The following is a 15,526-nucleotide window of genomic DNA, read 5'->3' as shown; positions in this document are numbered from 1 at the left end:
CTCCACTTCATTTAGTTGTTTTTCTGGGGTTTTTTCTTGTCGCTTCATCTGGTACATAGTCCTCTGCCTTTTCATTTTGTCTGTCTTTCTGTGAATGTGCTTTTTTTTTTTTTTTTTTTTTTTAAACTTTCTTTTTTTTTTTTTTAAACTTTGGGTTTATTTATTTATTTATGGCTGTGTTGGGTCTTCGTTTCTGTGCGAGGGCTTCCTCTAGCTGCGGCAAGCGGGGGCCATTCTTCATCGCGGTGCGCGGGCCTCTCACTGTCGCGGCCTCTCTTGTTGCAGAGTACAGGCGCCAGACGCGCAGGCTCAGTAATTGTGGCTCACGGGCCTAGTTGCTCCGCGGCATGTGGGATCCTCCCCGACCAGGGCTCGAACCCGTGTCCCCTGCATTGGCAGGCAGATTCTCAACCACTGCGCCACCAGGGAAGCCCTGTGAATGTGCTTTTCATTCCACAGGCTGCAGAACTGTAGTTCTTCTTGCTTCTGCTGTCTGCCCTCTGGTGGATAAGGCTACCATCTGTGTCACATTTATCCGCACATAAAGAGTGGGCAAAAAACAAACTGCGCTCAGGTCTCAGTGGTGTGGTGAAACTTAAAACTACCTGGATTATATTCTCATGTCCTCAGACTAAAGTATAAAAATGTATTTGAATTTAAAAATTAAAATAGTACCTAGGGACAAAAGATGGAGTAAACAAATTTCACCACACAGGTGTGAATCGTAGACATAAGCATCACAAATCACCTTCCCCAAAAGCAATCTGCAATACATGTCAACAGTCCTAAAAGCACAGAACCCTCTGACCCAATAAATCAATTTCTATTGTACTTAGTTTCCTAGGAAAGAGATCTAGAAGTACTTCAATTCCCCAGAAATCTATCTAGAAGTAGATAAGGAAATAATTCAGAACAGGGCAACCGTTTACGTATAAGGATGTTCATTATGGAATTATAGAAGAAAAGGTTTAGAAATAACCTAAAATACGCAATATTAGGGAAATGGTTAAGTAAACACCAACAAAAATTATATTAACAAAGAGATGTTCTACGACATGGGGAAGATAATGTTAAGTGTAAAAAAACAGGCAAGATTACACATGCAACATGTACTTACTGCCTAGACAAGTCTCAACTACATCAGAAATGAATAGAAAAAAAAAAGACTAAAAGGACATTGGTTACAACACTAGCAGTGGCTGCCTCTGAGTGACAGAATTTTGTATGACCTTTTTCTACATTTCTATGCATTCTATACATGCAACAAACATGTATACAATATCTTTATATGAGGTGGGGAGAATATACAAAAGGATATATAAAAATTTCCTCCCTGCTACTGTAAATTTTTAACTCTCCTCAGCCCAACCTGTCACCACTTCCCTCCAGTTTTTAAAACTTCTCCAAAGCTCCATTCTCATTTCTAAAGATCACAAATACCTAATAAAGCAACTAAAATGTCCAAAAGAAAGTGCCTCGGGAACAAGTCTCTCTCACGGACAATCAAATGCTCACCTTTAGAATCATGCTGCTTACTTCCAAAATGGGATTTTGCTTGCTTTTTCCGTGGAGGAGAGAGTTCTGCGTCATATTCATACTTGCTGTTCTTTGGGAGTGATAGATGAGAAGGTCCTGGCCCCTTCCGATGTGGAGAAGTTTTGCTAGAGCTTTCTGGGGCTTTACTGCTTTTGGTTCTGGGCAGTGAATGAGGGACATTAGAAGCCAAGTCAGGGGAATTATGATGGGCCCTCCTGAGCTGTGGTGTGTCCACGGAGTCAAGAGTCCTTCTAGGCTGAGCTGTGTCAGGGGAGCTGTTATGGGCCCTTCTGCGAGGAGAGATATCTGAGGAGTTGTGGTGGGCTCTCCTAGGTGGAGATGGATCTGGTGTGTCATGACGGGCCCTCCTAGGAGATACACCTGAAGAATGACGATGAGGCTTCCTGATGGGAGAAGGATCCGGTGAATCATGACGGGCCCTCCTTGGGGGAGATGGGTCTGAGTCATGATAGGCCCTCCTGGGGGGAGATGGATCTGGGGAATCATGACAGACCCTCCTAGGAGGAGATGAATCCGGGGTATCATGACGGACCCTCCTAGGATGCAATGAATCCGGGGTGTCATGACAGACTGTCCTAGGAGGAGATGAATCCAGGGGGTCATGACGGACCCTCCTGGGAGGAGATGAATACGGGGTGTCATAACAGACCCTTCTAGGAGGAGATGAATCCAGGGTGTCATGACGGACCCTCCTAGGAGGAAACGAATCCAGGGTATCATGATGGACCCGCCTAGGAGGAGATGAATCCAGGGTATCATGACGGAAATGTCTGTGTGAGGGTAGATCTTCATCGTGGCCTAAACACAAATAGCAAAGAGTCAGGCTCCTACAAGTGCTCTGTTCACCCTTGTAACCAAAGTTTCAAAAGATGCCCCCGGCAGGATACATCTCAAAACTCTTCAGAAAGCCCAAAAGGTATGCACAACTCTTACTTAGGGGTAGTAAACCAGCACTCATGTATATCCTAAGAATAATCTCTCATGTTTGCCTAACAAGTCATAAATCTGCAAAGCATTTTAAATGTATTTTTCATGTTACATCTTGTTAGGTAAGCAGGGCAGGTATCCTTGCTTTACAGACACGAAAACACAGACTCCAAGGAACTAAGTGATTTCTTACCTAGGGGTCATAGCTACTAAGATGAAGAGATAGGCTAGAACTCCAGCCTTCTAACCCCCAATCCAATGTTCTTCCCAAAACCTTATTTGTACAGAGTTCCCCATCAGAAGCTCCTACTGATATTTAGCCTAGATAATTCATAGTTTGTATCCACTCTTCTTTCAAAAGGCAAATTGACTAAATCTGTGCCGCATCAAAATAAAATGCTGTTAACTATTTAATCCATGCCATTGTGCTCTTTATTAGAGTTGGGGAGAGCACCAGAAAGGATCAGCATTTACTGATCACCTACTGCATGCCCATTATTTATATAGATTATCTCATTTAATTCTCATAACAAGCCTAGGAGATAAACACTGTCATCCCTATTTTATAGATGAAGAAGTTGATACTCAGCAAGATTAAGTAGTTTGCCAAAGTCATCCTGCTGGTAAGTGGTGGAATGAATACCCAAATCCAGATTTGTTTTTGACTCCAGAGTCCATGTGCAATCTTCGAAAAGGAAAGCATTTGAGACTTTCAATATTCAAAGGCATAACAGAATGAAATGTTTATAGCAAATCAGGACAGTTCCAAAATCCAGTTTCTCTTCTCCCTCTATTTCTTATCACTGATCTCCCTAAACAAATAAAATACAAACACAAATAAAAGTTGGGTAGGACCCAATGAATACTTGTTAAATGGATGAATGAAACGAAGTCAACTCCTTTACTTTGGAGAATAGGATCCTCTGACTGGAATCCACCCCTCAGAGAAAAGTATTGATATCTGTGGGGTACCTGACAGTAAATCTAATCCACGAGGTTGATAAATTCCATGATATTTATAAAAAGGAAGTAAGGGTCAGAGATCAGTCAGGATATTTCCAGTAACAAATGGGCCAGTGAGGACGAGGCAAATGAAAAACAACTATGCACATTTATGTTTGTGTGTGTGTGTGTCTGTGTGTCACTTCCTAGACCTACAGATATGGAAATCAGAAGATTCTCTCTGAAAAAAAGATTGTGAAGAAGACTGGAAACACAACCACAGGATAAGGCAGAAAATAATAGATATGAGTGAACAGGATTCTGATAAAATAATACTGATAATAAAGTTTTCATTCATAAAACATAATAATAATGTACTAAAAATTGAGGCAAAGGTGATCACTAACCAATAGCCAATTGTCACTTTTGTTATGCATTTTTTTCTAATCAGAATTTTAGGATAATTAACCTAAAGGCACAAAGTATAACACAGAAAGAATAAATCCTGTTTAGGAGTTAATTCTTCTACCCTCCATATGTGAAAGGGAACAAGCATCAAGGGTAAACAGGAGTCAACTATCAAGAAGCAAGATCCTAGCTTATGCAAGAATGGAACAGAGAGGGTAAGAATCAGCACTCTTCCACTGGCCACACAGAGCCCAAATGACTGCTGGGACCAGGGCTGTGACTCAATGGGACCAAGTATTTCTTAGTCTGTGTCCCTTAGTAAGCAGACCTACCACCAAGTTTTTGGAAAAGGGGAAATGACTGCTAAGCCCCAAGTGATGATTCACCAAAGAGCAGTAAGCTGTAAGAATCAAATACCTATTAGCAATTCAAGAAATATGTCTTAATGGCAACTCTTTGTGCTGGGCAGAGGGAATGCTAGGGCAAATAAGACTAGGTCTCATTTCTGCTCAGACATAACAAATGTCCTTTATCAAACTCTCAAGAACTCAAAAAATGTTTTAAATAGAGAGTTAAATTACTAGCCCAGGGAGAGGGTGTAGAGTGGCAAATGGAGGATAATGTGCTGCAAAATACCAATAATTAAGGGAAGAACAAAGAAAGATTTATTAATACAAAAAAGAGGATAGAAAACATTGATCCTTGGCCCATACACGTGTCACTTCAACCTGGGAGAGGACAGAGGTTGCTTTAGTCTCCAAATTCTGTTCCTCAGATTCTCGTAAACTCCTCCAAATATATACTAAGTGCTCTCCTATTCTGGGCCAGAAAGGAGTGGGTGCTGAAAGACACCCAAATGAGTCACTTCCTGACCTCAGTAACCCTAACACCAAAATATAAGAAAAAGTGGAATACTTGGTCTCTCAGTTCTCATATCTTACTACCTCTGAAAAAGTTCCAAATTCTTTTTCACTATATTTTTCAGGATCAGTGACACACTAAAATAAGCTATGCATTCCTCTAAAAAGAAAAGTGTAGGACAGAAAAAAAAAGGCTTCCCTCAAATCCAACAATACATAAAAAGGATCATACGCCATGATCAAGCATGATCAAGTTGGATGCAATCCAAGGTCACAAAGGATGGTTCAACATACACAAATCAAATCAATCAGTGTGATACACCACATTAACAAAAGGAAAGACAAAAACACATGATCATTTCAGTAGACAAAGAAAATGCATTTGACAAAATCCAACACTCATTCATGACAAAAACTCTCACCAAAGTGGGTAGAGAGGGGACATATCTCAACATAATAAAAGCCATTTATGACAAACCCACAGCCAATTGTCACTTTTGTTATGCATTTTTTTCTAATCAGAATTTTAGGATAATTAACCTAAAGGCACAAAGTATAACACTTTTTTTTCCTACTATATATCACAGGGAACTATATTCAATATCCTGTAATAAATCACAATGGAAAAGAATATAAAAAAGAATGTATATATAACTGAATCACTCTGGTGTACAGCAGAAATTAACACAACACTGTAAATCAACTATACTTCAATTTAAAAAAAAAAGAGACACTTCTGAGTAAGAGATAAGTAACCACCAGGAAGAACAATTCAAAAGTTTTACACAGAGATAATACTTTAAGGAAGAATTATAAAAGTGTCTACAAAGGCCCCCCAGGCTATGTAGTTCAAATGTCAAAAGGTCTAAAGCCATCTCCATTCAGTGGGCCTGATTTGTATGAAAAAGCAAATGTGCAGTTTTATGTAAAGAAATAAACATATTGTGTCTTGATGTGAACCAAGCAGCAATGCTATTTTGCAGTTCACACTTTCTAGCTCAGCAAATCATTTACACACAGGATTATATTCATATTGAAAAAAATCTTTTGTCTAGGTGATGTGATTACCTTTGACAACTGGCACTTACTTCATGGTCAGTGGAGCTGTAATACTCAACAATGAAAATCTGAAAGCTTTCCCACTAAATTCAGGAATAAGACAAGGATGCTCACTCTCACCACTTCTATTCAACATAGTATTAGAAGTCCTAGCCACAGTAATCAGACAAGAAAAAGAAATAAAACCTATCCAAATTGGAAAGAAAGAGGTAAAACTGTCACTATTTGCAGATGACATGATACTCTACATAGACAACCCTAAAGCCACCACACAAAAATGATTAGAACTAATAAATGAATTCAGCAAGGTAGCAGGATATAAGATTAATATACAGATATCTGTTGCATTTCTTTACACTAACAATGAAACATCAGAAAGGGAAGATTAGAAAAAAAAAATCCTGTTTAAAATAGCGTTAAAAAAAAATTACCTGGGAATAAACTTAACCAAGGAGGTGAAAGACCTATATGCTGAAAACTATAAATCACTGACAAAGGAAACTGAAGATGATTCAAAGAAATGGAAAGATATTCTGTGCTCTTAGATTGGAAGAATTAATATTGTTAAAATGGCCATACTACCCAAAGCAATCTACAGATTTAATGCAAACCCTATTGAAGTACCCATGACATTTTTCGTAGAAGTAGAACAAATAATCTTAAAATTTATATTGAACCACAGAAGACCCAGAATTGTGAAAGCAATCATGAGAAAAGAAGAATCAAGCTGGAGGTATAACCCTCCCAGACTTCAGACTATGCTACAAAGCTACAGTAATAAAAACAGCATGGTACTGGCACAAAAACAGACACATAGATCACTGGAACAGAATAGAGAGCTAGAAATAAACCCACACACCTATGGTCCATTAACCTATGACAAAGGAGGCAAGAATATATAATGGAGAAAAGACAGTCTCTTCAACAAGCGGTGCTGGGAAAACCAGACAGCCAAATGTAAAACAATGAAATTAGAACATTCCCTCACACCATATACAAAGATAAACTCAAATGGTAAAGACCTAAATGTAAGGCCTAAAACCACAAAACTCCTAGAAGAGAACATAGGTGAAACATTCTTTGACATAAATCGTAGCAATATTTTCTCAGCTCAGTCTCCTTAGGCAAAAGAAATAAAAGCAAAAATAAACAAATGGGACCTAATTACACTTAAAAGGTTTTGCACAACAAAGGAAACCATCAACAGAACGAAAAGACAACCTATGGAATGGGAGAAAATATTTGCAAATGATGCAACCAATAAGGCGTTAATATCCAAAATACACAACCAGCTCATACAACTCAATGTCAAAAAAAGACCCAATCAAAAAATGGGAAGAAGACCTGAATAGACATTTTTCCAAAGAAGACATACAGATGGCTAAAAGGCACATGAAAAGATGCTCAACATCGCTAATTATTAGAGAAATACAAATCAAAACCACAATGACGTATCACCTCACACCTGTCAGAATGGCTATCATCAAAAAGTCTACCAATAACAAATGTTGGAGAGGATGTGGAAAAAGGGAACCCTCCTCCACTGTTGGTGGGAATGTAAATTGGTACAGCCACTGTGGAAAACAGTATGGAGGCTCCTTAAAAAACTAAAACTAGAACTACCATATGATCCAGCAATTACACTCCTGGGTGTATATCTGGAAACAATAAAAACACTAATTCAAAAAGATACATGCACCCCAATGTTCACAACAGCACTATTTCTATAGCCAAGACATGGAAACAACCCAAGCGTCCATCAAGAGACTATTGGTTTAATAAGCTGCGGGACACACACACACACACACACACACACACACACACACACACACACACAGACACACATACACACACCTAAATATTACTCAGCCATAAAAAAGAATGAAATATTGCCACTTGCAGCAACATGGATGGACCCAGAGAATATCATACTAAGTAAGTCAGACAGAAAAAGACAAATATTATATGATATAATTTATATGTGGTATCTAAAAAATAATACAAATGAATCTATATACAAAACAGAAACAGACTCACAGACATAGAAAACAAACTTATGGTTACCAAAGGGGAAGTGGGGAAGGGGTAACTTAGGAGTATGGGATTAACAGATACAAACAACTGTACCTAAAACAGATAAGCAACAAGGATTTACTGTATAGCACAGGGAACTATATTCAATATCTTGTAATAACCTATAATGGAAAATAATCTGAAAAAAAAAAAAATATATATATATATATATATCTGAATCACCTTGCTGTACACCTAGAACTAACACAGTCTTGTAAACTATACTTCAATTAAAAAAGAAAAAAAAAAAAAGGCTTCTCCTATAAATGGGAAATTCAGATTTACCGATTGTTGGAACTCACCTCCCAGAAGCTTCCATTTGGCACTGGAACGAAAGGCTTCCATCTGCTTTACCTCTTCTGGCCGCTCATCCACAAACTCAGCCACCTGTGGGAGTCAGAACAATACGTTAAGGAAATCCACAGGATCCAGCCAAGTAGCACTGTTGTTGTCTCAAGAACCTGAAGCTATGACTATTCCATTCCTAATAATACACGGCACATGAAGACCCAAAACGGCCATGAAGAAACCGCTACTGGTCCTCAGTTACATTTGCTCCATAAACCTGTGATTGTCACTGGATGGTTTAATTATAGATCTTTCTCTGACTAATCAATTTCCCTCCAGAGGTTAATTTCTTTCATTACAAACCTTCTTATTAATGTGCCAGGTATACAACTGCCACTTGTAAGCTAAAAGCTAAACTCCTTTTACCCTTTTACTTTTACATTCAGAGTGAAAACACAGGCAGGTTTCCTGTCATCCTATCATTCATTAAGGGCTTTGGACTCCTTATGAAAACTTTCTTCTTGTAGGTAGTCACAATGACAGTTTTTCTAGTATCCAACCAAAAGAAGTCACTAAAATGTACACAGACTCATAGAATCTTTAAGGGATAAGACCATATTTCATATCATCCAAATTCCCAAACAAATCTGGAAACTTCTCTACAGTATCCTTGATAAATGATCACTCATGTAGTCCCTCCCTGACAGGGAACTAATTCACTGACATGGAACTCATGTTACAAGGCAGTCCACTGCATTTTGGGGCTAGAAAGTTCTTAGTTTCATTGGACCCATATCTACCTTCTTATAACTTCTTTCCATCCACCCTAGACCCACCTCTGATGCAACTGATCCCCTTTCCACATGATAGACCTTCCAAGATGGCTGGCATAATAAATTCTAATTACACAGTAGCAACTATGAGCAAGGCACTGTGTTTTGTGCTTTACTTATATTATCTCACTTAATCCTCACAAAAGCCCTGGAAAGAAAGGCTCCACACTACTAAGAGCAAACTATGGCTCAGAGAAGTTAAGTAACTTTCTCAACCTAGCAAGTGGCAGAACTGAAACTCAAACCCAGGTTTGAATTCCCCTCTACTTCTTCCCTTCTCCCAAGATCCTACCATCATTCTTCATATAACCTAGTTTCGAGATCTCTCACTGGGCATTAAAAACACAGGCTTTCAAACAAGATGGGGTTTCCCTGGCGGCACAGTGGTTAAGAATCCGCCTGCCAATGCAGGAGACACGGGTTCGAGACCTGGTCTGGGAACATCCCACATGCTGCGGAGCAACTAAGCCCGTGCGCCACAACTACTGAGTCTGCACTCTAGAGCCCGCGAACCACAACTACTGAGCCCGCATGCCACAACTACTGAAGCCCGTGTGCCTAGAGCCCGTGCTCCACAACAAGAGAAGCCACCTCAATGAGAAGCCCGCGCACCACAACAAAGAGTAGCCCCCGCTCGCCGCAACTAGAGAAAAGCCTGCATGCAGCAACAAAGACCCAATGCAGCCCAAAATAAATAAATAAATAAATTTATAAAAAAAAAACATGATGACTTGAGATCTAAATTCCCAGCTTTGCCCCTTAATATTTGTATAACCTTCGGCAAATTATTCTAAGCCTCAATTTCCTCATTTGTAAAAGCAGGATCAAAGGATTGCTATGAGGATTCAACAGATAATTCATGTAAGCTTAGCAGTGCTTGGTACATGGTAAATTACACCTATTAATCTTGTGCTGCCTCTATTACTGTGGTTGTCCTAATTATTGGTTGTGATAATCTTGGAGTAACAAAAATGAATTCAATAATCAAGGTCTGTTGTAACAAGCATAGAGTCTAGCAGTGGGGCTAAAGCTTCCCTTCTTTAGGTTTTGGGGCAATCATAAGAGCAAAAGACAATATTATGAAGCAAAATTAACAGACCTGACTAGAAAAAATCAAAATTTTTAAATGTCAAAAACTATTATAAATGAAGAGGCCGGGCTTCCCTGGTGGCGCAGTGGTTGAGAATCTGCCTGCCAATGCAGGGGACACGGGTTCGAGCCCTGGTCTGGGAAGATCCCACATGCCACGGAGCAACTGGGCCGGTGAGCCACAATTACTGAGCCTGCGCGTCTGGAGCCTGTGCTCCGCGACAAGAGAGGCCGCGATGGTGAGAGGCCCGCGCACCGCGATGAAGAGTGGTCCCCACTTGCCGCAACTAGAGAAAGCCCTCGCACAGAAACGAAGACTCAACACAGTCATAAATAAATAAATAAAAGAACGTGAATTTCTTAAAAAAAAAAAAAAATGAAGAGGCCAATGACAAAATATACCTATGGCGTGTAAAACAGATAATATATTCCTATTATACAAATATCAAATACATCAATGAAAAAAATTAAAACTCCAATTTTCTAAAAAAATGGACGAATACAAGAAATTCATAAAATACAAAAGCCCAATAAACATATGAAAAATCATTCATTTTACTATTTTTCAAAGAATCTGGATACCACTGTTCACCTGCCAAATTGACATAGGTTTGCAGTTGTTTTTGTTGATGTGAATAATGCTCCAATATTGATGAAGAAATGGGGAAACTGACATTCCCATACACCTCTAGTGGGAGTGTAAATTCATACCACCTTTTGGAAAGCAATATGGGAAACACCTCAAAATGACCATACTCTCTAACCTATTGATTTCACTTCATAGGAATAAAGAAATAAATGGATTCTTACAATGATTTATGTCCAAAATGTTTATTAAATCATTATGATATTTTAAAACAGGAACAACCCCCCATACAGCCAGTAATAAGACAGATTAAATTAATATGTATATTGAACTACTATGCAACCATTAAAAGTCACATTCTCAAAGAATATTTTAAAGTCTTACTGAAGTACTGACAACATACTATTAAGTGAAAGAGCAGGCTCCAAAACCATATGTATAGTATAATCCCAATTATACTTGAAAAAATAAATAAAATACAAGTATTACAACCTATGAATTAAAGCATCTAAACGTTAGCAGTTGTTATCTTTGGATGGTCACAGTAAAAGTGATTATTATATTCTTTTTAAAACTTAAACGTTCTTACAATTACAAAATATTCTGTAATAAACATGTATTGCTTTCATAAAATAAAAAAATAGGGCTCCCTGGGTGGCACAGTGGTTGAGAGTCCGCCTGCCAATGCAGGGGACACGGGTTTGAGCCCCGGTCCGGGAGGATCCCACAGGCCGCAGAGCAACTGAGCCTGTGCGCCACAGCTACTGAGCCTGTGCTCTAGAGCCCGCGAGCCACAACTACTGAGCCCACGTGCCACAACTACTGAAGCCCGTGCGCCTAGAGCCCGTGCTCTGCAACAAGAGAAGCCACCGCGATGAGAAACCTGCGCACCGCAATGAAGAGTAGCCCCCACTCGCCGCAACTAGAGAAAGCCTGTGCGCAGCAACGAAGACCCAACACGGCCAAAAAAAAATGAATAAATAAAATTAATTAATTAATTTATAAATAAACAAATAAAATTTAAAAATAACAACAAATGTTATAAACATTAACTAGGTTTCAGTAATTCATTCTGACCGAAACTAAATTGGTTCCTTAGGATCACTATTTCCCTCCTAATTACTAACAAACCGTCTTTTAAATAATCTATCAATATTATAGAATATGCTGGGGATTAACATTAAACACACTCATCTGGAATTCACCTTTACAACCTTTTAGTATAATACAGCCTATCAACAGCTCTCCTTTTCACCTCGTTTCTCAGCAATTCTGAGCAAAGTTTCCATGACCGTACCAATGCTAACTTATTTGCCTATGCTTTTAGCCACCTGGCTCTTACTCATCCTTTAAAATTCAATTCAGATATTTCCATCCTTCATGGAATTTCCCAGTGGGATAAAAAGTGTGCTATCTCCCTTGTGTTCTAATAGCACTTGGTACATATGTGAACTCTATCGCCAACATTCATCATATTGTCATTTGAAATTCAGTCTCCCAGTGTAGAGTATGACCTGTAAAGTACAGACACTATGTTCTCTTAATCTACATATCTCCTGTACTTAGGCAAGAGCATATAATTTAAAGCTTAGTTGAATCAGGGAATAAAATGAGCAATTAAAAAGTTTCCTTTGATTGAACGTGAACGTTATTTTTAAGGTACGTTCCAACAAATTGAACCATGGCGAATTCTAATCATGGCTCTATCACTGACACTGAGGAATCCTGCCTCTCTGTGATCAGTTCCCATTTCCAGGCAGATGGAGCCCTCCATATACAAAGACTGTGTATAGGCATCAGCAAAGAAGACTACTTTAAAATAGCTCCTGGAAAGTGTCACCTCTTCTCTGCCCTCAACTTTCCCCCTTACTAATCTACCCTGCACTGGGAGTCGAGATTGAGAGGCTTGCATTTCAAAGTCCTCACAGCCTCAAAACATACACACCACAGGCAAATCTCCATCATCTTCCTCTTCCTCCTTTTCTGTTTTAGTGGTTGACATAGATGTCCAGCTCACGTCATCATCCACAATCCGCATTCTAAATGTGAAAAATAAAAAGATCAAAAGAGAAGAAACATTTTTGGATAACAGCCTACAAACACTTATCTTTGGTTTTAGGCTAAAACTCAAAATCCTACAAGATCTATGGTCCATTCTTTGCCAATACGGCCAACTTCATCTTGTACCACTGCCTCCTCAGTTCACTACTCACTAGTCATCTTCTGGTGCCTAGAATGAGCCAAATTCCTTTCCGTATCAGTTTCATGTCTCAGTTCCTTCCCTCTGCCTGACCTACTCTTCTCATTCTTTACTGGGAAACTCTTACGCATTCTTAAAATCCTAGCATATATATAACTTCCTTCACAGACCTTCCAATACTATTTCACTTACCTCCCCCAACTAAGAACCCCTGTTAACTCATTCCTGGAATACTTTATCACAAAGGAAATAAATCAACCAGTTGTGTAATTAGTTGTTTAAAGGCTGTATCCCCATTAAACTATAAGCTCCATCAGAGTAGGGACTATGCCTCTCTCACTCACAGTGATATCCTCAACACCCTGCAAAAACTGGCATAGGAAGTACTCAATAAATGTTTGTTACATGGATAAACTACGGATGAGTCCAAATAATAACAATGCCATGATGTAAACAGTTATTATTAACAGTTACTATATGAAAAGGCAAGATCACTTATCACAACAACCATTTAATATAAGCGATATCATTCAGAATTACTCTCCTTTTTAAAGATGAAAAAACTGAGGCTTAGACAGATGAAATATCTTGCCCAAGGCCACACAGCCCATAAAGTGGCACAGCTAGGACTTATCAGTGTTACTCCAAAGCTCAAGTTAATTTCACTACATGGCACTGCCTCCAAGGAATCCACACAAGTCAGAGGGGACAGAAAGCAAGAATAACACAACAACCAAACCAGGAGAGGAAATGGATTAGTCCTTCGGAACTACTTGACTTTATTGGGTATGTTAGTAGTTTCCTAGGGCTGCCTAACAAAGTACCACAAACTGGGTGGCTTAAAACAACAGAAATGTATTCTCTCACAGTTCTGGAGGCTTCAAGTCTGGAATCAGGTGTCTGCAAGGCAATGCCCGCCAGTAAGGCTCTAGGGAAAGACCTTTCCTTGACTCTTCGAACTTCTGGTAGTCCCTACTGTCAGCATAAAACCAGTCCAGTCTCAGCCTCCATCTTCACGTGGTAGTTTTCCCTGTAAGTCTGTTTCTGTATCCAAATTTCCCTTTTCTTAAAAGGACACCAGTCATATTGGATTTAGCGCCCATCCTAACCCACTATGACCTCATCTTAACTAATTACAACAGCAAAGACCCTATTCCTAAACAATGTCACATTCTGAGGTTCTGGGTGGACATGCCTTGGAGGGAAGGGGCACTATTCAACCCAGTACACTGGGCCACATAAGTTTTCTCGTTTGAAAAGTGGGGGTAACAAAAATATCTACTTCATGGTACTGTTATGAAGCTTAAATAAATCGTTTAGGTCTAAAGTACTTAGAACGGTGCCTAGCACATGACAAGAACTGTATAAGCGTTAGTTGTTATTGTTAGTAGTAGTAGAAAGAGTAACAGGAAGTGAGCATAGGTCTCCGACTCAGGACCGGAGTCCTTGGCATTGGAGAATCCCCACCGACATGTTCTGGGCCCTTAACATCCACGCACAGAACCTCTGAATTCGCTTCACCACTTTAGTCTCAGGGCACAGTATTCATTCTCTGCGGGAGAGGACGGAATGCTACAAAGGCGGGAAAAGAGTAATGAAAGTTACAGCCGGGCCTGAATACGTCGAAGACACTGCCCAGGGGCGCGAGGAGCGGTCTGAGCGGACTCCGGGCTCAGGCAGCGCCGGGAGAGCAGTCAAGGGCGCTGGGCCCCTCGGGGCCGCCGGCGAGGAGCCCAGGAAGAGCCGGGCCGAGGGCGGAGCTGGGAAGATTAGGGGCGGCGAGCCGCGCGGACCCCGCCCCGCCAGGGCCAACTCACCCCTTGCCGCCGGCCCCGCCAGTCTTCGGCCGCTTTTTGCGACGCTTGCGACCGGACTCAGGGCCCCCGTCGACGCCGGCATCTGCCCCAGACAAGTAACGCTTCAGGTATTCGGCCTTGGAGAGCGGCGGAGCTGCCGCCATGGCAGCGGCGAAGGCCAGGAGACGGATCGACGCTGAGGTCAAAATTCTTAAACGCGAAACGGACAGCGAGAACTCTGGGAGGCGGGACCAAGACCGGAAGTGGCGGAGGGTGTTTGGAACGGCCAGGGTGTCTCGTGTGAGCTTTTGCGGGCTTACGAGGGACACGCGCACCTTGGGGGCCCACTCTACATCCCTCTGACGGGGCAATCGTGTTTCTTATCTTTGTCCATTCTGTCATTAAACAGACCGTGCAGCAAGCGCTGTTGTAGCCGCGAGGCTACAGCCACGACCCCAACAAGATCTCTGCCCCCAGCAGCTTCAGAAGCACCAGAGAGCAGTAGTTAGGAACGTGGGCTCTGGAGCTGCAGTGCATCTCAGTTTGAGTTCTGCTTCCATAACTTCCTAACTGTACGACCTTGGGCAACATACTTAACAAAATGGGGATAATAATGACACCGAACTCAATGGTTGCAAGGACTAGGATAATATTACTGTGTAAAGGGCTTTGAACAGCATCTGGCATAGTGTGTCAGTTATTTTTATTAGTATGTTTAGGTGGAGAGAAATCTGCTTTAATAGGCTTTCAAGAACTATTCAACAGAGGAAGTCAGGAATTCCAAACCCAATATAATTACTGTGAGAAATATGGAGGTTTCTAACCTATGTATCTCACCCACATTTGATATTGGTTGCCCCTAGCTATCTCTTGCGTAGAATATTTCCAATGAAAATGACCTGGATCTA

General features: G+C 40.5%; 1 protein-coding gene across 1 annotated transcript in view; it reads right to left on the bottom strand.

The window, feature by feature from the left end:
* The window catches only part of BUD13 (BUD13 homolog), a 34,928-nt gene extending 20,118 nt beyond the window's left edge, over positions 1-14,810 (bottom strand). Inside the window, exons 1-4 of the mRNA XM_068556349.1 lie at positions 14,640-14,810; positions 12,568-12,661; positions 8,129-8,213; positions 1,516-2,355 (exon numbers count right to left, since the gene is read on the bottom strand). Of these exons, the coding sequence (XP_068412450.1) occupies positions 1,516-2,355; positions 8,129-8,213; positions 12,568-12,661; positions 14,640-14,782 (1,162 nt within the window). The 5' untranslated portion in view covers positions 14,783-14,810. The remainder of the gene's footprint in view (positions 1-1,515; positions 2,356-8,128; positions 8,214-12,567; positions 12,662-14,639) is intronic.
* Between the last annotated feature and the right edge of the window lie 716 nt (positions 14,811-15,526).

Source organism: Eschrichtius robustus, chromosome 11 (genome assembly GCF_028021215.1).
Source record: "Eschrichtius robustus isolate mEscRob2 chromosome 11, mEscRob2.pri, whole genome shotgun sequence".
Taxonomy (NCBI): Eukaryota; Metazoa; Chordata; class Mammalia; order Artiodactyla; family Eschrichtiidae; genus Eschrichtius; species Eschrichtius robustus.
Note: the sequence above shows the minus strand (reverse complement) of the source record. Positions and strands in the feature narration are given on the sequence as shown.